The sequence below is a fragment of the Papio anubis genome, unplaced genomic scaffold (assembly GCF_008728515.1).
Source record: "Papio anubis isolate 15944 unplaced genomic scaffold, Panubis1.0 scaffold390, whole genome shotgun sequence".
In the NCBI taxonomy this organism is placed as follows: domain Eukaryota; kingdom Metazoa; phylum Chordata; class Mammalia; order Primates; family Cercopithecidae; genus Papio; species Papio anubis.
In genome coordinates, this window is record NW_022164060.1 from 54,605 (window position 1) to 82,599 (window position 27,995).

At 36.0% G+C, this 27,995-nt stretch overlaps 1 protein-coding gene across 4 annotated transcripts; it reads left to right on the forward strand.

The window, feature by feature from the left end:
• On the forward strand, positions 1–27,487 carry LOC116273140 (E3 ubiquitin-protein ligase SHPRH-like). 4 transcript variants are annotated; one of them, XM_031662091.1, is made up of 12 exons: positions 1–235; positions 1,975–2,274; positions 8,901–9,565; positions 11,780–11,909; positions 13,816–14,034; positions 15,942–16,020; positions 16,648–16,798; positions 18,255–18,363; positions 18,962–19,218; positions 20,811–21,470; positions 22,730–22,981; positions 23,798–27,487. In XM_031662091.1, the coding sequence occupies exons 3-12, from the start codon at positions 8,933–8,935 to the stop codon at positions 24,008–24,010; spliced, it is 2,703 nt and encodes a 900-aa protein (XP_031517951.1). In that variant the 5' UTR covers positions 1–235; positions 1,975–2,274; positions 8,901–8,932; the 3' UTR covers positions 24,011–27,487. The 4 variants fall into 4 exon arrangements, with proteins under 4 accessions (XP_031517951.1, XP_031517952.1, XP_031517950.1 ...); XM_031662090.1 differs by lacking the exon at positions 1–235 and adding an exon at positions 281–658; XM_031662092.1 differs by lacking the exon at positions 1,975–2,274.
• Positions 27,488–27,995: the final 508 nt, after the last annotated feature.

A 27,995-nucleotide genomic window follows, 5' to 3' on the forward strand; every position in this document is an offset into this window, starting at 1 on the left:
GGGTGCTCTGATGAGCGCGTTCGCCTTGACCCCACGCTACAGCGCGCGCCCGGCAGCTAGGCGCTGTGGTTTCTGGGTCTCCCGGGGAACCCGTACACTATCCCGCAAAAAGCGCTTGTGCCCACCTCAAGCCGATGTTCGGTGGGTGGCGAATGCGTGCCCGTGATCTGCGGGATCTGTAGAGGAGCGCAGGCCTGGTGCAAAGAGACTCAAGAGGCTCGGAGAACCAGCTTGGGTAGGCGCTTGGGTGATGGAAGGTCAGGGGTCAGAGGTCGGGAGGGAGGGAGGTGGCCTCTGGCCTCCGGTACCAGGGAGGGAGGACGCTGGTTGTCCTGGAGCCCGGAAAGCTCAAGGGCTGACAGGGAGCCGCTGCGCGAGTCTTCCCCACCCCTTCCCGATCCCGGATTAGCGAACCCCGGACCACCATGTTCCTCCGGGGATAAAGTGGGGTCGTGGGAAAGGAGGCTGTGCTTCTCATGCATTGGGGCCTGCGGTGTTTGTCTCGAGCGTCCAACAAACACCCTAGGATCCGGGAGTCCGTCGTCACGCTCCTCGGCCTCGCGGTCGTTTGTTTGCTCGGCCTGCTGGGAGCGATCCGGCGCTGACAGCCCCGCTCAGACTCCGGGAGCCGCTTGTGGGTCTTTCGGAAGATAACTGAGTGGGTATCACCGTGCGCCGCAGATCTGCCTCCAGAGGCTGGAACTGGGCGGCCGCCTCCCTTCTTTGTGCGCGGCATTGTGTTAGTAAAAGGGGAGGCAGAGGCTTCTCAGTCCGACTCAAAGTTCTCCGTTACCTCTGGAGCCAGATTAATTACATTCGAATTCAGAACCACTCTTCCACGTTGTACAGTTTGGTAGTTGCTAGGTTTATGAACGAAGATAGGGTGTTGTTTGATGATTGATGGTCACTGTATAATAAATACAGTATTATTAAATAATGACCAGGAAGCTTTACACTTTTTCCAAGTAGTTGGACTTTATCACGAGGTAGAAATCTTAGATGTTTGATGCCTTCCAACTTGTACTTAAGGAACTTGGGGCTTTTTCTGAACAAAATAAGATAATTTTAAAGTTATTACTGTTACTTTAAATTATTCCAGTGGGCATTAGTAGGGATGTTGAAACTCTTGAATAGAAACGATCCATGATATCTCTACTGTCACCAAAAAGACTAGTTTATGATTAGTAAACATGCTGGAGACAGAGCAGTCCTGAGCAGTATTGTGATAATTATGTCCGTGTTCGCAAACCTGGACTTTCTAGAGCTTTGAAGGACCAGTTAACCAGTAAGCTGGCAATTGAGAATAAAATAGTTTACTTTTGAGAGATGCTATTGTATATCCTCTTTGTCCACCCGAAAGGAGCTGGACTTACAGAATTATTAAAGCTTTTATTATTAAGAGTTTAGGCTAGTAAGATTTAGGGGAAACAGAATTTGGTGGTGAAAAAACTTATGAGGGCATTTTTCAAGTTTATGTAACTAATATATTTTAGCATTTAGTAGATGGAAATACTCTCACCTTGCTGGAATTATTTCTACAGAAAAGGAAAAGATTATGTTAACCCTGGGTCATTAGGAGCTTCCTAGTACTTAGTAACGAGTGGGCTTCGTTTCCGTAAGACAACATTTTGGACAGGAATATGGCAAGTGTATAATCCTGTTTGCGCTTTATAGCCTAATTTGTTGGATTGTCTTAGTAATTTAACATTTTATGTTTATTTTTCTAGCATTCCATCCTTGTTTTCTGTTGAAGGTAAAGTTCAGTCAGTTTTCCTGCCTTGTTCTAGTATTTCATTTTTCTCAGAAATACTAAAGAATAGTTTCATATTACCTATAGTCTTCTAGAATGTGGATAAGAGAGACTTCTCTAAAAAGAAATATGAGTAAAGTACTGTTAGGTCCTCAAAAGGAGGGAATATATCCACAGAATTAGAGATCTTTGTTTCACCCTTTTTGTATGTGTTTACTTCCTAGTACTGACCTGGCATTGGGAGTACAGCACTGAATGGGATACTACTCCTGCCCATCTTTCAAAGTGAACATTGTAGCAGTTGGGATCCAGGAGAGAGAGGACCTTAACTCAGCTTCTCTGGTCATGGAAGCCTTTCCGGGAAGACTGGGATGGAGACAAGCATAAAAGCAATTCAAGCAAAAGGCTTTTACATTTAAATACAAGACAGTGAAAGTGTGGTCCATATAGAAAACTTCACATAATTACATTTTACCCAAACACTGCTAATTAAGAAGGAGGAAGAAATAGTTGTGACTGATAAGGTATGAAGAAAACTGGAAGAATATGGGATGTGGTTAGGTACAGAATTTCACCAGTACTTGACTTACTAGTTGCCATATTGCATTTTAGTCATAAGTATTTTTGACCAACTACTATTTTCTTTGGTGCGAAAAGTTAACCCTAAATAGAGATTTCCTTAAGTAAAGACTCAGTCAAAACCAAGAGCTTTTTGTTTGGTTGGTTGATTTTTTTGATCATGAATGTTTACTCAGGTAAGAACTGGACAAAGGCAGAGCATTGCTAGAAATTCTGGTATTGACTTTTCTGCAGTGTATTGTTATCACTGATAAGTGCCTTGAGGCACTAATATTGGAAGAATCAGTTTGAAAGAAAACATCTGAAGGAATGTGCAAATTATAATGGTGTACATAATTGAAAAGATACTGGGTAGGTTTCACCAGAGAACAGAATAAATAGTTGAAGTAATGTTTTCTGGTTTGGTAATGTGTCTGTTACAAAATTATTGTAGGAAACATGGCACATGTTACTTCTCACATTCCATTGGCTAGGACTGGTCACAGGACCATACTAAGCTGGACAGCCATTTCTCAACTACTCTATACTTTGAGTGGAAATAAGTGGATTTTAGTAGGCAGCTGGTTATCCATAACAAGATTTTTTGTAGGGATTCTAAAAAATAAAGGGAGTAGTGCCTGGGTGTTTCCCTGAGACATTCTGACTTAGTTGGCTAGGCATCAGGATTTTTTAAAATTTCCCTGGTGATTCTGATGTGCAGTCAAGTTTGAGAAGCACTGATCTGTGGTCCCCCATCCTGCGACATTAAAGTTTGGTTATTGTGAAATGTAATTTAGAGCAGGGGTCCCCAACCCCCAGGCTACGGACCGGTGCCAGTCCGTGGCGTGTTAGAACCGGGCTGCACTACAGGAGGTGGGCTGCAGGCAAGCGAGCATTACCACCTGAGCTCTGTCTCCTGTCAGAGCAACAGAGTCAGTAGATTACCATAAAAGCATGGACCCTATCGTGAACTGCATATGCTCAGGATCTAGGTTGTACACTTCTTATTAAAATCTAATGCCTGATGATCTAAGGTGGAACAGTTTCATCCCTAAACCACCCCCTCCCCACCCCACCCCTCTCCTCCGGTCCATGGAAAAATTGTCTTCCATGAAACCCGTTTATGGTACCAAAAAGGTTGGGAACTGCTGGTTTAGAGTATTCTCAGGATGACAATAAATAGCAACTACCATTTATGGAATACAGGCCAAATTTCTGGTACTGTGCTGTTGTACTTAAACTATTTCTAACCACAATCCTGCTATCATCCCCATTTTAGAGATGAGAAAATTGGCACAGAAGACTGCATAACTATTCCAGTGCCACACAGTTAGTAAATGCCAAAGCTGGAATTAGAATGAATGTAAGACTTCAAAGCATCGCGTTCTCACCTTTAAGCCACATTACTTTGCTAATGTGAGACTCTGCTAGAGAGTTGCTTTTGGAGTTTTCAGAGTTAATGATTCCATAAGAACCGTGTTATTAATATTATTATGGTTAGTGTGATACATTTTGTAACTGGCCCAATTCCCTTTCTACACTCCCTCTACCCCTTCACCCCCCATATCCATGCTTTTTGCCATGTGCAGTTTCACCCAGTAAAGAAGTGTAGTATATTTCTCCACTACTTAACATTGGGTCCATGGATATGTCTTGCTTTGGTCTGTGGCACCTTAGTGGTTTTTAAACACTTTGAAAACTACTTGTGTGATTGGATTTGCACTAATACACCTCAACCATTGCCATAAAGAACATTCCTGAGTTACTTTGCTGATCCAAGGAGAGAGGATAAGAACTATATTAAGCAGAGCCAAACTGCTTTTCCAGAAACCTAGCCTAGATTAACCTCCTTCAGCTAATGTGCAGATCTATGAGAATAAATGATTGCTGTATCAAGGTATTGAGCTTTGGGGTAGTGTGTTATACAGCATGTTTGTGGCAGTAGTTAACTGATAAGCCTAACTTTTCAAAGTTCCTGCAGTGACCTGACTCACTTTCAGTATTCCAGCTTATGCTTTGAAGAAAACTGGACAAACATAAACACTTAGGAAATTAAGAGCTTTCTATATTATTCCTCCAAGATAAGAGAGGATAAGATGCTTTAAGAGTAGTTAACCATAGCCAAGGATTAAATGAAGCACTGGCTAAGAGAATAGAATTCTCATGATTGATTTAAGCACTGTCTGATATATAGACTTTTTGCAATTATGTGAATGCTGTATATTTGTGCTGTTCAGTGCAGTAGCCACTAGTCACATAGGGTTATTGAGCACTTGAAGTGTGGCTAGTGAGACTGAAGAGCTGAGTTTATAACATTTGATTTTATTTACAGTCACACATCACTTAATGATGGGGCTGTGTTTTGAGGAATGCATCATAGACAAGTTTGTTATGTGAACATCTTAGAGTATACTTACACAAACCTAAGTGGTACCGCCGGCCTACTACACACCTAGGCTCTATGGTACAGCCTACTGCTCTTAGGCTACAAACCCGTACAGTATATTCTGTACTGGATACTGTAGGCAGTTGTCACACGGTAGTATTTGTATATTTAAACATATTTAAATATGGGAAATGTACAGTAAAGATATGGTATAAAAGATAAAATATAGTACAGCTTTGTGGGGTGCTTAGCATGAATGCAGCTTATAACACTGAAGGTTGCTCTGGGTTAGTCAGGGAGTGAATGTGAAGGCCTGGGACAATACTGTACAATTCTGTAGACTTTGTAAACACTGCACGTTTGTGCTACACAAAATTTAGTAAAAAATAAAGTAATGCAGTCAGGTGCGGTGGCTCACGCCTGTAATCCCAGCACTTAGGGAGGCCGAGGCGGGCGAATCATGAGGTCAGGAGATCGAGACCATCCTGGCTAACACAGTGAAACCCCGTCTCTACTAAAAATACAAAAAAAAAAATTAGCTGGGCATAGTGGCAGGTGGCGCCTATAGTCCCAGCTATTCGGGAGGCTGAGGCAGGAGAATGGCATGAACCCAGGAGGCGGAGCTTGCAGTGAGCGGAGATCGAGCCACTGCACTCCAGCCTGGGCAACAGAGCGAGACTCCATCTCAAAAAAATAAAAAATAAAAAATAAAGTAATGCATTATGATGTTACAATGGCTATGATGTCACTAGTCCGTAGGAATTTTTCAGCTCCTTTATGGAACCACTCTAATATTTGGTCCCTTATTGACCAAAATGTCACTATGCAATGCATAACTGTATTGAAAGTTAAGTAGTCATATGCAGCCATATGCAGCCAATAACTACCTTATTGGATTTGCTTTGGCCAATAGTAGACAGAAACTACTTACTTGGAGCTGCCAAGGAAACCGCCTTCCTTTGAATCACAGGGCCACCTTGTTCCTAAATAAAGGTTCAATCATCAGGGAAGGAGAATAGACCTTAGGCAGGTAAATAATGTCACTTTAGTTTCTTTATGGTTATTGGTCTATTCATATTTTCCTTCTTGGGCCAATTTTGTTCATTTGTATTTTGTTAGCAAAATTTTATCATTTATCATTTTATCCAGATTTTTCAGGTTTATTGAATAAAGTTATATTTAATATTAAAATTTCTAAATCTCGTGCATCTACTTTTTGTTTCTGCTCTTTAAATCAACTTTAAGATATAGTTTATATATAAGAAAATTCAATTTAAAGTATATAATTTGATGAGTTTTGACAGATGTATACTCTGCAATCATGTGTTGAACATTTATGTTCCAAAGCCTGCCTTCCTGTTCCTTTGCTGTCAGTCACCTCTTTTCTACTTCCTTGCCCCTGATAACCACTAATCTGCTTTCTGTACTTAGGTTTTTGCCATTTCTAGAATTTCATGTAAATGGAAGCGTATAGTATATAATCTTTCACATCTAGCTTCCTTCAGTTTAGCATAATGCTCTAACAGTTCATTCATGTTATTTTACAGAAGTCTCTTTTTATCACAGAATGGTATTCCATTGTATGAATATGCCACAATGTGTCCATTCACCAGTTGTTGGACATTTGGGTTTTCTTCCAGTTTGGGGCTTTTAAGAGTAAAGCTGTTGACGTTGAAGTTTAAATTTTTGTGGATTTATGTTTTGATTTCTCTTGGATAAATACCTAAGAGAGGGATTGCTAGGCTGCATATTAAGTTATATTCAATTTTATTAGAAACTGATAAACTTTTCCAAAGTGACTGTGCTGTGTTCGAATGTTGGAGAGTTCAGTTCTGTTTGAACCATACTTGCAGTGTTTTAAATTTTTGACTATTCTAGTGTGTGAATAGTGGCATCTCATTGTGATTTCTGGGTTGAATTTGCATTGCTTTAATGACTGATGCTGGTGAAGATTTTTTCTTGTGCTTATTTTACACTTATGGGTCATCTTTGGTGAAATGTCTGTTCAAAATTTTTGACTGTTTTTTAAATGTTTATCTTACTATTGATTTGTGAGAGTTCTTTACATAGTCTGCAAACATATCCTTCATCAGATACTTGATTTGCTAATATTTTCTCCCATCTATGACTTGCTGTCATATTTTGATGACAGTATCTTTTGAAGAACCAAAATATTTATTTTTGATGAAACTTAATTTATCATTTTCTTACATAGTCTCTGGTTTTTGTTTCCTGCTTAAAAATTTTTGTGACTTTTTTTGGGCGAATCCAATGCCATTTACGTTTTCTCCTCTGTTTTCTTTGAGAAGTTTTAGTTTTAGCTTTTATTTTTATTATCTATTTTTAGTGAACTCTTATATTTTATGAGGTAAAGCTTCATTTTGTTGCATATTGGTATCCATTTACTAAAAGGATACCTTTCCCATTGACTGCCTCTGAACTTCTTTCAGAAATCAATTGACCATACATGTGTGGATCTACTGCAGGACATTTTATTGTGTTTCATTGATCTGTATGTTTGTCTTTACACCACTGCTGCGCCATTTTTATTTCTTTTGACATGCGTCTTGGAATCAGTGTAAATCATTCAACTTTATTTTTATTTTCTAAAATTATATTGACTTTCCTGTATTGTAGACATTTTAATATAAATTTTAACATCAGGTTGTCAGTTTCTACTAAAGAAACCTGTTGGAATTTTGAAAGGAATTGCTTTTCTATAAGTTAATACTAAGAAATTGACATCTGAACATTTTGAGTCTTCTAGTCCATGGACATAGTATGTTGTATAGATCTGTAATTATATACTATTATACTATTTTCTAAATTTTTATGTATGCTTGAAAATTTTCAGAATAAAAATATAGTAAGTTATCTTTTGGAGAAATTTAAAAATCAAAAAGTTTACTATATTTATGCACATATTTTTAATTTTTGCTTTTTATTTCCTTGTGTGTGGATCCAGATTTCCATCTGATGTTATATTTCTTCTACCCAAGCGCTTCTAACATTACTTAGATTTTAGGTATACAAGTGATAAGTCCTTTTGGCTTTTGTCGATCTTTTTTTCACCTTCATTTTTGAAAGATATTTTGCCGAGTTTAGAGCTGTAGGGTGGGAGCAGTGGCTAAACCAGAAAAATAGGGCAAATCTAGAGAGAAGTCCTCACTTTTCGGTAATTTAATCATGGCATACCTTATTGTGATTGTTCTTTATGTTTGTCTTGATTGGGTTTCATTGAGCTTCTTGGTTTTCTGGGTTGATGGTTTTTATAGAATTTGGAAAATTTTCATGTATGATTTTTTCAAGAAGTTTTTTGTATCCTTTCTTTTCTGCTGACATTCCAGTTTTATGCATGTTTGACTCCTTAACATTGTCCAGTAGGTTTCTGATGTTCTATTTATTGTTTTTTCAGTCTTTGTTTATCTTGGCTTCATTTTTGACAGTTTCTGTTGTTACTGTTGTTTCCATTGTTTAAGCTTATTCTCCTCCTTTTTTTCTTTGCCATTTCTAATGTGCTGGTAATCTCATACAATGTGTTTTTCGTTTCAGATGTTGCATTTCCATCTGCATAAATTTTATAGGAGTCATTTGTATATCTATAATTTTTTGTCATATTCATATTTTCCTCTACCTTCTTGAACATATTGAGAATATTTACAGTAGCCGTTTGAATGTTTGTTTCTGCTAATTATATCATGCTGGGGCTTTTTGATTTTTTTCTTGTCATGGGTCTTATTTTTCTGTTTTATTTTCATTTTTTTTTTTTTTATGTGCCTGATAATTTTAGATTTGATGCCAGACATCTGTGTTAGATTTTGTTTCACTCTTTTAAAGTATTGTTGGGCTTTCTTCTGAGGGGCAGTTAAATTACTTGGGATTAATTGAGAGATTTACCTTCCTATTATATTGCTCATTAAATTATTTCTACAATTTATTTTATTTTATACAACAAATTGCCTTTACTAAATTTATCTATTAAAGACTAGTAAAACCATTAGAATTTATTTGATGTATAGATTATGGTTAATATGTTCATTCCTTAGTCATATTGACCTGGTAAAAAATTGCTCATTGCTTTATATCTCACTGAAGATTTCATATTATGTTTATGGGCTATGAATTTATGCTGAATTTCTCATCTGGTAACCCTTAAGTACTAAATCATCTCTCGGTATACCTCCTGTTGTTTCATTTGTCCTCTAGAGTTCACAGTTACCAGCCAAGAAAACTTGAAAATGAGCAGCCGGAGGAAACGTGCTCCTCCAGTGAGGGTAGATGAGGAAAAGAGGCAGCAGCTTCATTGGAATATGCATGAGGACAGAAGGAATGAACCTATCACCATAAGTGATGATGATGAGCAGCCCTGCCCAGGTTCCGATACCTCTTCTGCTCATTGCATCATTCTAAGTGATAGTCTGAAGGAAGAAGTGGCTCACAGAGACAAGAAGAAGTGTTCAAAAGTGGTGAGCTTCTCAAAACCAATTGAAAAAGAAGAGACTGTTGGTGTTTTTTCCCTTTTGTCTGTAAAGCTGAATATTGTGATTTCTCCCTATCACTTTGACAATTCCTGGAAAGCATTTCTAGGAGAATTAACTCTTCAGCTTCTTCCTGAGCAGAGTTTAACTGAAAATTTTTCCGAAAGGAGTATTACATTGGTGAGTTCAGAGTCAAGCAATCAGTTCCTGATTTATATTCATTCAAAAGGTGAAGATGTAGAGAAACAAAAAAAAGAACCAATGAGTATTTGTGACAAGGGTATTCTAGTGGAGTCATCCTTCAGTGGTGAAATGTTAGAAGATTTGGGTTGGCTGCAAAAGAAGAGAAGAATAAAACTTTATCACAAACCAGAAGGAAATCACATTATCAAGGTACTCCATTTTTTGTGGTGTCTTTTGAGGCTCTTCTACCTTGGCAGTCCGCTTTTAAATTAACCTATGAGAGAAGTCTGAAAAGCCAGCAATAAGCCTTTCATTATTAAGTTTCAAAGTACACTTTAAGCTTTTAATAACTATTAAAAGTATGTTACAACTAATCATTTTCAGGCTACACTTTTTCAAGATCTTCCATCTCTACTTTCAGTGACTTGTTTTGGTCCTCATCATCTGTTCCTCTTACTGCAGCAGTCATTTAACCATTTCTCTGTTTGCTATTTTGTGTTTTCAAATGCTTCGATTTTGTCTCTGGAATTGTATGATGTGAATGCAAATGAAATTCTGTTCATTACTGCCTACAGAATTAAGCATGATCTTTCTAATCTGGCACAGAAGTTGTCCCTTGACAAGCCCTTGAGCCTTATTTACCCTTTATTACTCTGCTTTTTATTTTGTCCCAGAAACTCCAAATTGATTTATTTCTTCCATATACCACAATGACTGTCTGTGTCTTTGCTTTTGCTCTTATAGTTCCCTCTGCTTCAGTTGTTCCCTTTCCCTGATAATTTCTGGTTATTTTTTAATATTTAGTATAGCATTAATTCACCCAGGGAGATCATTTCTCAAATCTATTGGTGGTATTATGTGCCCTCTCCTCAGAATCTCTGGTAGATTTTTTTTTTTCTTTTTTTTTCAGCTTTGGCAACTTGTCATGTACTTAACATTTTATATCATTCCCCTTTGGTAAACTATGAAGCCTTTCATCTTTACAGCCTAGTAAAGTACCTGGTACCTAAATTTTCAGTAGATGAATGAATAAATTTGTAATTTATTTCAGTCTCTGCCATTCACTGGCCAAATAACTTTATGTGAATCATTTAAATGCTCTAATTTCAGTTTCTTTATGAAATGTCAGTAATACCCATTCTTCTTACAGCATAAAATTTTGTTTAAAATGAGGTCAGATAATGTAAGAAAGTATACTTTGCAAACTGTGAAGCGAATTAATATGTTTTTATGTTAAACTTGAAATTTTAAAACGTTAATTTCATGTTGTTTAACCGAAAACTGTTTCATATATTTCTTGCATCAATAACCTTAGTTATAGTTTTAGAATTGTCAGAAGGAAAGGAGAAAATTTAGAATTATTAGATTGCAATTAATTTTTCCCTGTACAGTGAAACTGTGTAACCAGACATTCCCTCTCTTTACTGATTTTGCCAAAATTGTGGCTCAGTGATAACAAGTATGTAACAATTTATGACTCACATATCTGTGTTCTATGTTCCCTACAAACCAAGTCTTAATCTATTGTGTTTTTCCCGATCCTGAATTTTACAAATATTTAAACATTTATTGCTGCTGTAGTAAGACATCTCCAAGCAAGCCAAGACAGAATACAAACAGGAATGAAATACACTTTGTCATTCATTTCTGTGTAAGGCTGGTGGATTTCTGTTCTTTAGTGCTGGAATATGAGATTCTCAGTGATTAGGGACTCAGGTACAACATAGTCAACATGAAGTAAAGGGAACTAACATTTATTGAGTGTCTACCATTAGAAACTTTTATAGTTATATTATTTAAGCTAGATGTCTCTCCATTTTGTAAATGAGAACACTTGGGTCAAAATAAATAGGTTATTTTTTCTCCAATTCATTTAGCTTCTAAGTATCAATGCCAGGATTCAAAATCAAGTCTTTCAACTGTAAAACTTCATACTACATTGCTTCACTAGGGTCAAAATATTAACATTAATCAAGGTCTGTTTTTTTACACGTTTTAGTGTTTGATTCAGTAATAAGGATGCCCAAACCTAACAGTGTAGAAGATTCCTAGCATGTATATCATAATCTTCTGGGGAAATCTGCATTTTTAACAAACTTGACTGATTAATTCATTAGTTTTGGGAATCATTTTATTAGTAGATAGAACTAGGTGTTCTTATCGCATTCTCACAGGTTCGATTTCAGTTAGGGAAATATTTTTTTCCAGCAACTCGAATTGTACATTGTAGGCACTTACATTTGTAATTTGTTAGTGAAAATGAAACACGTGGGGAAAATTTGGTAGGTATGTATTTATTATTTGTGACACAAATGCTATGAATACCTTTAAAAATAGTGATGCTAATTTTTTTCTTTCTTATGTCCTCATAAAGAATGGTGTATTTCAAATATAACTACTTTTATTTTGATTAATTATTTGTAGGTTGGAATTTATCTTTTGGAAGCTGGCCTAGCAAAACTAGACTTCTTGAGTGATGCAAATTCAAGAATGAAAAAGTTCAATCAGCTTATGAAGAAAGTAATGGAAAAGTTACACAATTATATTATTCCAGGTAATGTTTACAGTAAACTTAAAAATTGCTATTACTTAGGAGTTGTGAGTTTTTTTCTCTAAGTGCTGGACACAACAATCAGAAAAACAGCTGATAAAGTCATAATAAAAATTAAATGATTATATGGCAAATTATGCTTATTTGAAATGCACCCACTAATATAATTTATTTCTTTGGTTAACTCTGTGTTTACCTTATTGTAAATATTAAAGGAATATTTGCAGAGTCAATATGCAAGTCAAAAGGCAGAGTGTAAAGGGATCTGAGCTGGTTGGGATTTTTGCATTATTCCTGTGCTTTTATTTTGTCATGGCCAGAAATTCTTGGCTGGCGTTTATTCCACCTCTCCTTTGCAGTCTGACAAATAATTTCAAAAGCCTGGTTCCCATAAAGACCAGATAACTTTGCTCTGTTTCTTGGCAAGACGTTGCATCTTTGGTCAGGACTGCAGATTCAGAGTTGTCTGCCATTGGTCACCATGGGAGAGTGTGGATGGCTTGGTGCAGCTCATCAACACTACTGGAAAAAGAACCCAAATTCTCCAAGTTCTGCTCATGGTGGGTCAGCATTATTTCAGGTGCAAATTATAGAACATTGTCATACTGGAGTATTTGAAAATCAATTTCTAACTTTGATTGTTATTTCTCTAGTACATTTTTTGCAATGCTTTATAATATCAGTAATAGTAAATCATTTTGCAAGTTAGATACTTTAAATGAGGAAGCCTCTGGTTTTGGGATTAGAAGGAATGAATTTAAGTACATGTAGAGTTTTTAAAGTTATGGTCTTTTAAAAATATTACAAATTTGTACATTTTAAAACCTGGTATCTAAGGAAAGCTTCAAATTTAGCTATTAATCTTAGATTATATAATTACAGTAAAAGTCTAAAAGAACCAAGCATAAAGCTATACATTAATTGTGAAGTTTTGGAAATTTTACATGGCATATTTTTTATTGGAAAAAAGTAAGTCATGAATTTTTTGGTGTGATCTTTTAGTTTTAGAAGTTATGAGGTGTGTCCTGTAAAAGTATATAGGCCTCTTTCAAAGCAGTTCAGAAATAAATGATAGACTTTTTTACCTTGAAAGAGTTATGTTTTTAATAAAGAACCATTAACTGAAAGGAGTTTGTAAATATGTTCAAGGTTTTTATTACTTTTTTCATGTTATAGTAAGCATAAATCTTCTTCCACAGAACAATTGTGCCCACCAAATGAAATTAGTATTTTTACTATTTTACAAATTTGCATTGATAACTTAATAATCACTTGTCTTCCAATTGGCTGCTACTGCTACCAAATGCCTATCCTTTTTTAGCATAAGAAATAAAATGAGAACCTGTTTCTTATTGGGCATAGAACAGTTATGTCTCCATATGGATTTTGTATGTTAAAATTGTAAAAGTAAAATAAGTTGTTCCTGTATAAACTTCAAACAGTATTCACATTGAGTTCCTCAAATGTTTGTAAAATATCCGCAATGGACAATACACGTGTCAGCTACGTGTCAGCTTCTCTGAGGGGCTACAAAAATGAAAAACTTTGCCTTTGTCTCACTGGGGAAGGGACCAATGGACATAAATGATTGCAGTTGGTACAGCAGTAGATTACAATGTAGTATTACTATATCCAGAATATAAAAGTATTGCACAACAGAGGAGAACATAATTCCAGCCAGGGAAAGCCAAAGAAAATGCCATGGAAAAAGTAGCAGTTAAACTTCCTTGAAGAATGGATGAGTAGATTTTTGATTAATGAAAAATTAAAGATAGGGCCTTTCAGTGACAAAACACGCTGAGCAAGAACCCAGAGTTGGGCAAGTTCATCGTATGCTCTTAGAATAAGAATTGCTTATAGTTAGAAAAGTCACGTCAGTTTTTGAGTACATTTGTTGTGTGATGTACAGATGTGTTGGAAGAGGATGAAGATGATCCGGAGAATGAGCCAGAGGGACAAGACATTGACGAGCTGTATCACTTTGTGAAACAAACACATCAGCAAGAAACACGGTCCATCCAAGTGGATGTCCAACATCCTGCACTGATCCCTGTGTTGAGACCCTACCAAAGAGAGGCTGTCAATTGGATGCTACAACAAGAGTGTTTCAGAAGCAGTCCTGCTACTGGTAAGAATAAGATGTTTAAAGAAAAATTGATTAGAGAGATCACATCAGAGACAATTAGGGCAGGGGGAAATTAATCATTAAAATAAACATCCTGAAAATATAAGATAAAATGGGTGCTATGAACAAAATTATTTTCTAAGAAATTCTTTAAAATTGAAATCTAGAAAAAGGAATTTGTGGGTTTCTTCATTCAGAAAAGTTTGAAATGGTTTTTCCTGCCAAAAGGAAATCAAAGGCTGCCTCAATTGGAATTTTTGAAAACCAAGAAATTTTTTTTACATTCCTTTCAAACAAACAATTGCTGTTCAGAATCTGGTCCAGTGGGAATCTTACTGATCATCTGTAAGAAACTCACAATATAATGGTGAATGTTAGTGACAGAAAGCAAATTTACAAAAGTAGGAGACTTATGTGTGACTAATTTACCTAGATTTTGCATTTTTTTCTTTACAATAATGTCATCTGTTGAGTATTTTTATGAAAGTAGTAGTTTTACGGGAGGCTTTTATGCCACTTCTTTATTGCTGTCTTTTTTCAATAACTTTGTGGGGGTAAAAGTGATTTTTGGTTACATGGACGAATTGTGTAGTGGTGAAGTCTGGACTTTTAGTGTACCCATCACCTGAATAGTGTATATTGTACCACTATGTACTTTTTCATCCCTCACTTCCCTTCTGAGTCTCCAGTATCCATTGTACTACTCTGTATGCCCCCATGTACTTATAGCTTAGCTCACACTTGTAAATAAGAACATGTGGTATTTGTTTTTCTGTTCCAGAGTTACTTCACTTGGGATAATGACCTCCATTTTCATCCAAGTTGCTGCAAAAAACATTATTTCATTCTTTTTTATGGCTGTATAGTATTCCATGGTTTCCATGGTGTGTATACACACCTGCTCCCCTCCACCCACATTTTCTTTATCCACTCATTGATTGATGGGCACTTAAGTTGGTTCCATATCTTTGCAATTGTCAATTCGTACTGCAATAAACATGTGAGCATGGGTGTCTTTTTGATATAGTGACTTGTTTCCCTTTAGGGAACAAGTTCCAGTAGTGTTCTGGAGTGAATGATAGATCTACTCTTAGTTCTTTGAGAAATCTCCATACTGTTTTCCATAGAGATTGTACTAATTTGCATTCCCATCAGTAGTGTAAAAGCATTCCCTTTTTACTGCCTTTGTGCCAGCATCTATAGATTTTTGAAATTTTAATGGCTATTTTATTCTAGAAGATAAAAATATGAAATACCTATTAATCTCTAAAGAAGCCAACTAAAAATTACTTGCTGTTTCATTGGTGGGTAGAGACATGCTACTTATTTGGCATTTGGTTTAAATAAGTTAAAATATTAAGGGGAAGGATAGTGGAAGATTCTGGTAGAAACAAACTCAGCACTTCTGAGTTACGGTTTTAGATATCTTTTTCCCAGTTAAGTAAGCCTTTCTTCTCACTCTCAGACCCATAGAAGAGGTCAAGTCTGATTCGGGTAAATGTGTTAGCCAGCTGGCATATGTCTATTGAGTTATTCAAAGACTTCATATAATTTATTGCAAGATTTATTTAAAAAGACTCATTTATCAGGTAGGGACTGGTTATATGTATCGGTTTTCTGTTAATTCTCTGTAATCAGCTACAGTTTGCTTATCTGTCCCATTATTTGCTGATGTGGATTTGTGCCCAAAACAAAGAGAGCTAAAGAGTAATACCAGAAGAAAGGAAACTGAGGGACCTTTAGCTTTTTACTTACATGTTAAGTATGTGGCTTTTCCAAAATGAGATTTCACAAGAATATGGGTATCACTATGTCAGAGTATCCTCACAGTTAACCTATTCGTATTTTAATGTGATTATCTGACTGAAGGCAAAACAAAAATTTGTTATTATGATTATATTTTTCTTTAGAAAGTGCCCTGCACTTCTTATGGCGAGAGATTGTTACATCTGAGGGTCTGAAACTCTACTATAATCCATATACAGGCTGGTAAGGCAAAATTTTACTTATATGCTTGATTTAAAAAATAAATATAATGAAAAACTGTCTGAGATTGTTAGCATATCTGTAACTTTGGCTTTACCTCATGAAGGAGTCAGAGGTGAAGTCTTACTAGACATCTCTATGGATAGGATAGATTTAGAATTAATAGCACTTGTCATTTTTCAGTGAATGAATTTGGAATAATAGACATAAGGTGCTTAGTTATCAAGATTTAAAGAGATTATTATTCTAAGTAAAAATGTTATCTTGTTTATTATGGGGCCAGTTTTTTTTTTTTTTTCTTAGTAATCATTAAACATCATGAATGAATCAGTAGTTATTGCCCTTTGTATTTTTCTTTTTATTCATAGATTCATAAAGGTCATAGAAAGAAGGCAGACATGTTCTCTTTTGACTGCCACTCATTTCTGCGGAGTTACTTGTCAGCTTAGGCAGTTTTTTTGGTTATCACATTTCTTATGTTCGTAATCTAAGGTTTGAATTATTTTACCCTAAAATACAGTTTCAGTAAACTTAGACTTTATGCATTGCTTCCAGTTCTCTTTAGAAAAAGTATAATTTGTATTCACATTCTTGTGATGTGATTTATCTTGTTTTTTTTTTTTTCCTTAGCATCATTCGTGAGTACCCAAATTCTGGGCTGCAGTTGCTTGGTGGAATTTTAGCAGATGAGATGGGTCTTGGAAAGACAGTGGAGGTTTTGGCTCTGATTCTGACACATACTCGACAAGATGTCAAACAAGATGCTCTCACTCTTCCTGAGGTAGGAGGGGTACAGTAGGGCTTGCAAAAGCAGGGGACATATGTTCTCGAAAAGCATCATATGTTGAACATTTGCTTGGCACTTAAGTCAACACTTTCTGTTCACTCTGTGGGTAATGATTTATATTAGTGGTTAGTTAACTTCAAGTGGGCAGAGAGAATGGGGTGTTTGTGACCCAGAAGGTTTATTTTTTAAGTAATGTTGGCCAACCTGGAAGAGAATTAGCAGTCACTTACTAAACTTCCTTCTAGTTGGCAGAGAAACTCCTTTACAAAAGTACTGTTGACTCCTCAAATGTTTTGTCACTAATAAAGTCTCCATATTACTACTAAATATTTTTAAGAGCTATTTAAAAATATTGTACAAATCTCAGATATATAAATCTTAGAACCAAATAATTAGAACTTTGTTAAAGAACAGGTAGCTTAGTAAATAGATTGCTAAATGAAACAAATTTCAAGTCCTTGTCCCAAAATACATAATTGTGTATAAAAATATAAATTTTAGAGTTACAGAAACAAAATCCACTAAGGCAAATATAGTATATAGCTCATATTTTCTAGTAATGAAATCCAAAATCAGCGTTTACATTAAATCTTGCTGAAATGAAGTCAGTAGTTAAAGGTGTAATTATAATTAATTACCTCTAGGATCCACCAGTCTCACAGCTTTAGCATTATGTTATCTTTCAGTAGGGTCAAGTTTGCAGAATTAGCCTTTCAGATTTGAATAGGAAATAGAAAAAAATATGTTTTCTTTGTAGAAATGTGACTTGGAATATGTTGATTTAGCTCAGTAACTTCTCTCTGAGATGTCCTACTCATTACTCCTTTAATTCCAAGTTATTTTCATATCATTATAAATTCAATGGGTTAATTTTATATTTAAATATACCTTTAAAAGTTAATTTCAGGCCAGGCACGGTGGCTCACGCCTGTAATTCCCAGCACTTTGGGAGGCTGAGGCAGGCGGATCACGAGGTCAGGAGATCGAGACCATCCTGGCTAACATGGTGAAACCCCGTCTCTACTACTAAAAATACAAAAAATTAGCCAGGCGTGGTGGCGGGTGCCGGTAGTCCCAGCTACTCAGGAGGCTGAGGCAGGAGAATGGCGTGAACCTGGGAGGCGGAGCTTGCAGTGAGCCGAGATCACGCTACTGCACTCCAGCCTGGGTGACAGAGCGAGACGCCGTCTCAAAAAAAAAAAGTTAATTTTGGAGGTTCCACACATAACATTTAGGTAATTTAAGATAATATGCACATTTTTTTTAAGTGATAGCTAGCTGTAAACTCAGAAATAAAACAATGTATGTATCTACAGCTATTTGGCCCTTTCTCTTGCAAGTTTTTTACAACTGTTTTGCATTTCCATAAAGAAGGAAAGTTAATTTCAATAAACAATTCAGAATACTGAGAGCAAAACACTGTGTAACTACTGACTGTTGTTTGTATCAGGGAAAAGTGGTGAATTACTTTATTCCGTCACATTATTTTGGAGGAAAACTGAAAGAGACAGAAATCCAGAATATCGAATTTGAACCAAAAGAAAAAGTTCAATGCCCTCGTAAGTATGACATCTCTTAAAGGAAATACCTTTTTGTAGTGATCTTTGCTAAAGTTCTTGCAATCCTTAGAGATATCTTGTAATTGTTATAAATAATTGTTTTTACAGTTATGTATGCTTTTCATAAATGAATTCAATTACAAGTCATAATATCTTAACAAAAGTAAAGATGTATTCTTTTGTTTGACTTGGCCCAGGTAGTTCTTGCTCAATCTGTTGTATTTAAATCTCTTTAGCTTGCAGTTTAAACCAGGCTTTATTTATCTTTTAGGAAATGAACGTTTCATATACTAATCATAGCGTATACTTAAATAATTGTGAGAGTTTTCTTTTATAATTCTGAATGATTGTTGTTTTATAATATTAACAATTCAATAAGAGTAATTCTTCCTTCAATTATTTGTATTACACTAATTTGTTTCTTAATATGCTGAGATACATTTTTATTACATATTTTTTCAAAATGACACTATGTTGTAATAAATCTTTGATTTATTTTTTTCTTAACTCAGTCCTCATGCAGATTAAGATTAACCAAGTTTTACTTTCTTTTCATTTTAATTATTTTGACTGAATTAGCATATCCTTTTACATTTAGCTACACGTGTGATGATCCTGACAGCTGTGAAGGAAATGAATGGAAAAAAAGGAGTGTCCATCCTTTCCATCTATAAGTATGTCAGTTCTATATATAGATACGATGTTCAACGGAACAGGAGTCTTTTGAAACGGATGCTGAAATGTTTAATTTTTGAAGGTCTCGTGAAACAGATCAAAGGCCACGGTTTTTCTGGGACTTTTACATTAGGAAAGAATTACAAGGAGGAAGATATATGTGATAAAACAAAAAAGCAGGTAACAGAGCTTAAGTTAAGCTGCATATTAAGTACATGTATGTGATACCTTACCGAGTACATTGACAGATCCTACCTTGACACTGAAACTCTTACAATCTGAAGATAAAAAACAAAATAGGAAGAGTACTTATATCTGTAAGTTATATTTTCTACTTTGTGGATATAAACGCCATGAGAGTAACTTTATTTTGGCTATCATTAAACCCAGAGGATAATGCTTGGCACATAACAAATACTCAGATATTTATTGAATGAATTATAAAATTAGTTGGCTAAGCGTATTATAGAGTCTAAAGCATCTTCTGTATTATTTATTTATTTTTTAGTATTTTAGTATTTTTTTTAAGAGACAAGGCATCTGTCTATTGCCCTGGCTAGAATGCAGTGGTCATGCCCTGGCTACAATGCAGCCTTGAACTCCTGTGCCAAGCTATCATCTTGCCTTAGCCTCCCAAGTAATTATGAGTACAGGCTCATGCTACCATGCCTGGTTAATTTTTCTTATTTTTTGTAGAGATGGGGTTCTCACTGTGTTGCCCAGGCAGGTCTGGAACTACTAAATTCTTATTTTCTTTATATTATTATCTTATAAAATTTCTGCATTTTTGTTAGAAAACTGCTTCTGTTGGGCCAGTAATTTCAGTTTGCTTTTAGGAAAATAGTTAAAATATTTGCAATCATAAATAAAGACTAAAGACAACAACTCAAAATGTGGAACTAGCAGCTTGGCCACCAAGAAAAAGACAAAAAAATTATTTCCTGGAGTAGAAAGTCTGGTATTGTCCTTGGGTAGCATTGAAGACAGCAATCAACTGTGCTTTTGGTAATCCTGCTACCACCAAAACGAGAAAATTTCTCATTGAATACATGTTGTGTCTTAACTCCCCTGTTCGACCTCAGCCCTGATATCACTTGGAGGAAGCCGTCCCTGTTACCTACCTGCCTATCATACTCCCACTATGTTGTACAACCCTCTTAGGTATTCCTATAGCATCATTTTACTTTTTACTGTTCTCACTTTTCCAGTAGACCCCTTTGAGACCAGGGGCCAAATATTGTTCATATTTGTGTCCCTAGCATCTAACACAACTACTGGCACAGAATTGGCATTTAATAAGTAATTATAAGAGAGGACACATGTAGAAAAGGGAAGGAAAGAAGGAATCAAATTGCTAATTGCAGTAATCAGTGGATTATCTTTTACTTTCTTTGGATGCAATATGTTAGTACTTGGTATTTTTGTAGTTGCCCCAATTTGTGTATTTATGTACTTGAAAGTACTAGTCTTGTATTGATTCAGGCAGACTAAATCATAGTATGTTAATAACAAAATATCGGTAGCTTCCTTTATCCTAATTTTTCGTCTCTTCAAATCTTATACTTGTAGAGCCTTCCTTTTCTTTTGCGATAAAGTGAGGGTCCTTACAGAGGGCAGATTGGAAGCCACTTATCAGGAGTGATTCTCCTCAGGGAAAAGGGTAGCAAAGACTGGCTGCTAGATTTTTATATGAAGTACTTACATAAAGTCAGGAGTTTAATTTCAGAAGTGCAACTATGTTGAAATCAATTAATTAAATATTTTTTTCATAGGCAGTAGGGAGTCCAAGGAAAATTCAGAAAGAATCTAGAAAATCAGGGAACAAGGACACAGATTCTGAATACTTGCCATCAAACACCTCTGATGATGATGACGATCCTTACTATTATTATTATAAGGCCAGGAGAAATCGTAGTAAATTGAGGAAAAAGCCTGTTCCATCCACAAAAAAGGGGAAAAGTCAACCATTTATCAATCCCCATTCACAAGGTCCCTGTCCAGCTACTAGCAACTCTGGAATAACTGATGTTGCTATGTCTAAAAGTACATGTATCTCTGAATTCAGTCAAGAAAATGAAACAGAGGACTGTGCTGAATCTCTAAATCCTGATGTTAGTGATGTGCCACCTTCTAATACCATGAGTCCCTTTAACACCTCTGATTATCGCTTTGAGTGCATATGTGGTGAACTTGATCAGATAGATCGTAAGCCTCGTGTTCAGTGCCTGAAGTGTCACCTGTGGCAGCATGCAAAGTGCGTGAATTATGATGAGAAAAATCTGAAGATCAAGCCTTTTTATTGCCCCCACTGCCTTGTTGCAATGGAGCCAGTGTCAACAAGAGCAACTCTGATCATCTCTCCAAGTTCCATCTGTCACCAGTGGGTGGATGAGATCAACAGGCATGTGAGGTCATCATCTCTTCGAGTCTTGGTAAGGCCACTTGGACTAGAAGGAGAGGAAGATGTGAAGTTTTTCTTGTTCATGATAGTTTCCGAATCTTTGTTTCTTTGTTGTTTATCCTCAAAACTAACTGAATGATTTAATAGTAATGTTAAAGCTTAAAGAAAAAAATTGAGACTAAGAACTAGAACAGTACAGTGTTATTCTTTTCTAACATCAGAATTTCAGCAGTGTAAGCATTCTGAATATAAAGATGTGAACACTTTTTAAAAATTCTTGAGTATGTAAATGAAAAAATCTTGGTATAAGCATTTATAGTCTTCAGAGAGAAATGCAATCTAAAGGCAGCACTGTGGTATAGGAGCTACTTATCTGACCTGCCATCTCTTAGCTCCAGAATCATCCTCTAAACTTCAGTTACCTCAGCTGTAAAATAAGAATTTACTTATAAAGCAAATCTTTATTGACCACTTATTATGTGCCAGGAACTGTGCTGAGTTTTAAAAATAGTATCCAGTCATTTGTGAAGATTATATGATTTCATCAAGTACTGGGCACATAGTAATATTATTGTTTCCTAATATTAATAACCCATCACTAATTTCATTCTTCCTTCTTTCCATGCAAATGTTACTGAAGGTTTTTATATTTCATCCACTCTACATAGGCATGGAGAATACAGTAATAAGTAAAACAATTTTTGCTGTTAAGAAGCTCTGTTCTGTGTGGGTAGGCAAAGCTTTGAGTCTTAGTTCCATCAGTTTTGAGCAAATCACTTTATTTTTCTTATGTGTGGGATAGGAATGTTAACTACCAACAGAGTTATTGTTGAAGTTTGGAGATAATGTTTAGCACAGTATCTGAAATATAAAAGACGTTTCATAAATAATAGCTCTTATTTTTCTACATTTTCATACCATTGTGCTTTCACATATGCTATTGATTCCATCCTCTTACCTACATATAGCCCTTTTCTTTTTTTACCACCTATGAGAACCTTTAAGATATACCTCAGGTTTTAACTCCTCTGTGATTTCACCTTCTCCGCTACAGAATTGGTCTTTCCACTGTGATGCTGTCATGTTTACATTTATTACAGTTTGTTGCACATCAATTATGTAATTCATCTTCCACACTGGAACATGTCTTTCTCTAAACAGATATGGGATCTGTCTCATAGCATGAATGCTCCTAAGAAAATAGAGAGGACTTAGTAAAGGTATAAATGAGTGAATATTTCATTGCCTTTAGTGAGCCTTTTTGCAGTAACTGCCTGTATTATTTCCTAGGTATATCAAGGAGTGAAGAAAGATGGCTTTTTACAACCTCATTTTTTGGCAGAACAGGATATAGTTATCATCACCTATGATGTACTTCGTTCAGAATTAAATTATGTCGATATCCCACATAGCAATAGTGAGGATGGGCGTCGACTACGGAACCAGAAGCGCTATATGGCTATCCCGAGCCCCCTAGTAGCTGTGGAGTGGTGGAGGATCTGCCTTGATGAAGCTCAGATGGTTGAATGTCCCGCAGTAAAAGTGAGAGTTTCTGCAAAATCTTTTGAGGGCTGGGGAAGAAGTGGTAAATGGAATTAGGGGAACTTGAGTAGTTTAATAGTTTAAGCACAGTTAACCTGTAGTACTGATATTGGTCAAAAGTTTGTTATTAAACACTACTGGTGCTTTTCTCTTGTGCTTTGAACTACATAACCCTTTGAAATTAATTTTGTACTCTGTGAATCTTTGCTCTATGTGAAATATATATTTCTCAGTAAGATGTCAATTTATATGTGATGCAAATCAAAGTAAACTGTGTTTAGGAACTTCTATAAGCATTTCTGCTAACTGGGAGCTCATCATGTAGCCTCAGATAGCTTTGAACCAGAGTTGACTTTGACAGTCTTTTAAATCAGAGGCCAAATGGTAGCAGAAAATACTACTTTAGAGACAGAATTTTAATTCAGCCTTTGAATGTCATATGTCTTTTTTCTTTTGTCTTTGGCCAGTCTATAACCTGAACTGAATATATGAATCATATCTATTAGTGTATCTGGAGGATAGAGTGATGTAGGAGATGGATCAGTTATTCAGGGGGCTTTTTCATTCTGTATGTATTTGAACTACCCCTCTGTTTTAGGGGACTGCGTGGCAGCTTCCCATTAATGAGAACCACTGTACTGGAAGATGGTCCATTGAATATGACATTCAACATTAAGTATGATAACTGTTAAATAAAAGCAGGTACATCTCACCGGAAGTGTAGCTTTTAATGGGCTGTTTTTCATGAGTATGACTTCTGTGTTCTTTCTCTGGTTTTCTGGATTTTGTTTTTATTTCATTTTTCTCTCTCATCAGGCTGCAGAAATGGCCCAGCGTTTGAGCGGGATTAATCGGTGGTGTATCAGTGGCACTCCAGTACAGAGAGGATTAGAGGGTAATGTATGTTTTCCTGATATATTGCATGCATTTGGAAAGCTTCATTTTTTAGAGAGAAAAGTATTGTTATGCTTAACCTTTGCTGAAGTCCTTATTGACGTGATGATTCATGTCTTTATAGTTGACTCCTAATAGTTTTAAGCATTTATCTTTTTAAATGGGACTCAGATGATTTTTCTGTTTATGTATATGAGGACAGATATATATTAAGAGGTCTCATTACCTTAAGTTGAACAATTATTGAACCTGCCTAAACAGCATAGATATGTCTGAATTAAAATCAGAGTTCCAAAGTCATAAGTAGAAAACAGAAAGAATCTAACCCAAAAAGAAACACTAACCCAAAAAGAAACGCCCAAAAAGAAACAAAGGGTAGAGGCAGGGAGGAGGAGAGGCAGAAAAAGAGAGAAAGGGAGTTAATTTCAATTGACTGTGTCTATGAAAATGGAGACTAGTTTTTATTGTGTGAACCCATGAATACTAGGGCCATAATTTTAGTAATTATAGAAGTTGTTAATAGCCTTATAATGTCACACTATATGTATATACCATTATTCCTTGTACCATTCCTTTTCTTGAACATTTAGATTGTGTCTAGTTTTTTCCTCCTCTCCATACATACATTGAAATTATCCTTCTACGTTAATCTTATTCAATATCACTTTTTCTGTAGAACAGACACTGCATTTCTAAAACCTTTATTCAAGTTGTGAATATCTAAAATGAAAAGTTTAACTAAATCTTGTTTTATGTATTTCCCTAAAAGCTGTTATTAAAGTGTAGTTAAATTACAAAATTTAAACATACTTGGAGTTCTGTAGTAAATACTCATCTTCAAAACTTATCTTTCTGAAAACCCAAGTTTTCGTATGTTTGTGTTCAGCAGCATGACTTACTCCGCTAAAACAGAAATCTCAGCATCTGTTACTTTGACCTTTAAAAGCAGTATTTTCCAATGATTATTTTTAGGAGGAAAAAGTTTTCTAGTAATATTTTCTAGTATATATTTAAATATGTGCATAACTTAAATGTTACGTTTAGATACATATTTATAGAATCATATCAGGTTCAGTAAAGGACCACATTTAGTGGTCTCCTTTCATGTTTGGAAACTGTCGAAATTATAAATAGGCATTAATAAGGTCTAAGATCTTACTCAGCTCAAAAGTTAGCTGAGAGGATATAGAAAAGAGTATATGATTATCAGAGTTACTCTTTCTCATTTTAATATTGAGAGAATATGAGCAATAATTTCTTAGTTCCTGGGTAGGTTTTTTTGGAGATATAAGATGTTGGCAAGTGTTTTGAGCACCTGTCACCGTTCAACAAATTCTTGAGTAATTTTTTAAAAAACAGCTTTATTTTATTTATATCTTTGAACTTCATTGAGGTATGAATGACATAGAATATAACTAAATATTTAAAATACCACATTTGAAAAGTTTTGACATGTATGTGTAGCCATGAATATATTTGCACAATAAGGCAAGTTTCCTCATGTTCCATGTCAGCTCCAAAAGAGCTTTTCCAGACTTTCTAGAAATTTGTCTTTCCCCCTTGCCTCCATATCTCTCTGGTATCTTTATGATTCTTGCAATTAAATGGTTTTTTTCTAGTTGTCACACTAGGAATGTTAGCCTACTCATGACTTACTATGTTGTATTTGGACATGGAAGTCTCATTTCTTTTCTTTTTGTGCTAAACTAGGGTTTCTCAACATTGGCCATATTGACATTTGGGGCCAGATAATTCTTCTTGGGGAACTGTCCTGATGTTTTAGGATGTTTAGCTTCTACCCACTAGATGCTGGTAGCACTCCTACAATTCTGACACCCAGAAATGTCTTCAGAAATTGCCAGACTGAAATAATGTCATCTACTTGGAATGTCAAATATGGAAGAACGCTTCCTAACACTTTCCATCCCCTACACTGTGTGTCTACATAATGTATTCATTTGTATATAGAAATCATTGGCTTTGGGGAATATAAAAACCAGGGTTTACATCCTGACTTATTAGTTGTTTGTCCATAAACAAATTCCTTAAACATTTAAGTCCTTATTTTTCTTATCTGTAAAATAAGGTGTTTTAAAGGTGAATTATGATGAAGTATACAAAGGATTTAGCACAGTACCTAACAAATATTAAATATTCAGTGAATGATAGTTGCTTCTACTTCTGCTTTTGTTGGTTTTTTTTTCCATTTATGTAGTCATTTATGTATTTTAGTGTTTTGAAAGTGTTGACTTTAAAATAACAAATGCTTTGTGATGCATTTATTATTTCATTTATTATTATTTATGTGTTTCATTTATTTCTTTGTGAGGTAGGATAGAATCTTAGTCAGATTTTTGCTGTTAGGAAACCACAGACTGGATAACTACAAAAAAGATAAGTCTATTTAACTCACAATTCTAGAGGCTGGGACATCTAAGAGCATGACACTGGCAACTGGCGAGGATCATCCCATGGTGGAAGGTGGAAGGGAGTACATAAGATAGAGAAAAGCATCAGGGGCTGGACTCACTTTGTGACAACCAACCCTTGAGATAACTGACCCAATCCCGCAATAATGACATTAATCCCCTCATGAGGGTTCCACCCTCATGAATGAGTCACATATTATTAGGCCCCACCACCTAACATTGTTCACTGAAGTTTAAGCTTCTAACACATGAACTTTTGGGGGATATATTCAAACCATAACAGATGATAAGCAAAAGTACATACAATCCCTGATCTATTGAGCTTACAGCTTAGAGGAGAACATATATTTCTTAAAATATTTCTTAAATACTTAGATAAATATCAAAATTGCAATTGAGATAACTTTCACAAATGAAAAAAATGGAAAATTCTAACTATAACAGGTTTCATTAAAAAAAATCTTATTCTGTAACATCATACAATTGGGATGCAGAAGGAACTGACAACTGAGCTGTGATCTGAAACATTAACATGGGCTAGGTAAAGAGGAAAGAAAAATTCTCTATTGTAGCGAAAACAGAAAATATTAATGTAAATAGATCATGTGGCAGAAATAGTGTGGCTAGAGCATAAAGAGCTAGGGAGATGATGGTGGATGGAGAGTCTAGGTGAGTAGAGATGGGACCATCCATGGAGGATGTTATTCCCCATGTTAAAGAATTTTGTTTTTTTTCTTAAAAGTAGTAGGAGCTATTGAAACAATTTAAACACAGTGGTTGGGGGTCATTTTGTGGTTACATTTGTATTTCAAAAGATCACTCAAGTCGCAGTGTGGAGAGTGGTTTAGAAGAGGGTAAGAGTGGGTGTTAGGATATCAATTGATTGTCTATAAGAAGTAATCTAGGCAAGTGGTGCTGACACTTAATTTGGACTAGGTTTGTCCTAAAGGTACAGAAAAAAGTGGATAAGGCAAAATTAACAAGCCTCCAGGGACAGATCAGGAGATACCAAGATTTCTGACTTGCATAAATCCGTGAATGGTGACTGGTTTCCCCAGTGAATATTACCAGAAAAGAAACATGGGCCAGGCGCGGAGGCTCACACTTGTAATCCCAGCACTTTGGGAGGCTGAGACGGGTGGATCATCTGAGATCAGGAGTTCGAGACCAGCCTGGCCAACATGGAGAAGCCTCATCTCTACTAAAAGTATAAAAATTAGCTGGACGTGGTGGTGGGCGCCTATAATCCCAGCTAGTCGGGAGACTGAGGCAGGAGAATCCCTTGAACCTGGGAGGTGGAAGTTGCAGTGGAGTCGAGATTGCACCATTGCCCTCCAGCCTGGGCGACAGAGCAAGACTCTTTCTCAAAAAGAAAAAAAAGGCCGGGCGCGGTGGCTCAAGCCTGTAATCCCAGCACTTTGGGAGGCCGAGGCGAGTGGATCACGAGGTCAGGAGATCGAGACTATCCTGGCTAACATGGTGAAACCCTGTCTCTACTAAAAATACAAAAAACTAGCCGGGCGTGGTGGCGGGCGCCTGTAGTCTCAGCTACTTGGGAGGCTGAGGTGGGAGAATGGCGTGAACCCGGGAGGCGGAGCTTGCAGTGAGCCGAGATCACGCCACTGCACTCCAGCCTGGGAGCACAGCGAGACTCCGTCTTAAAAAAAAAAAAAAAAAAAAAAAAAAAAAAA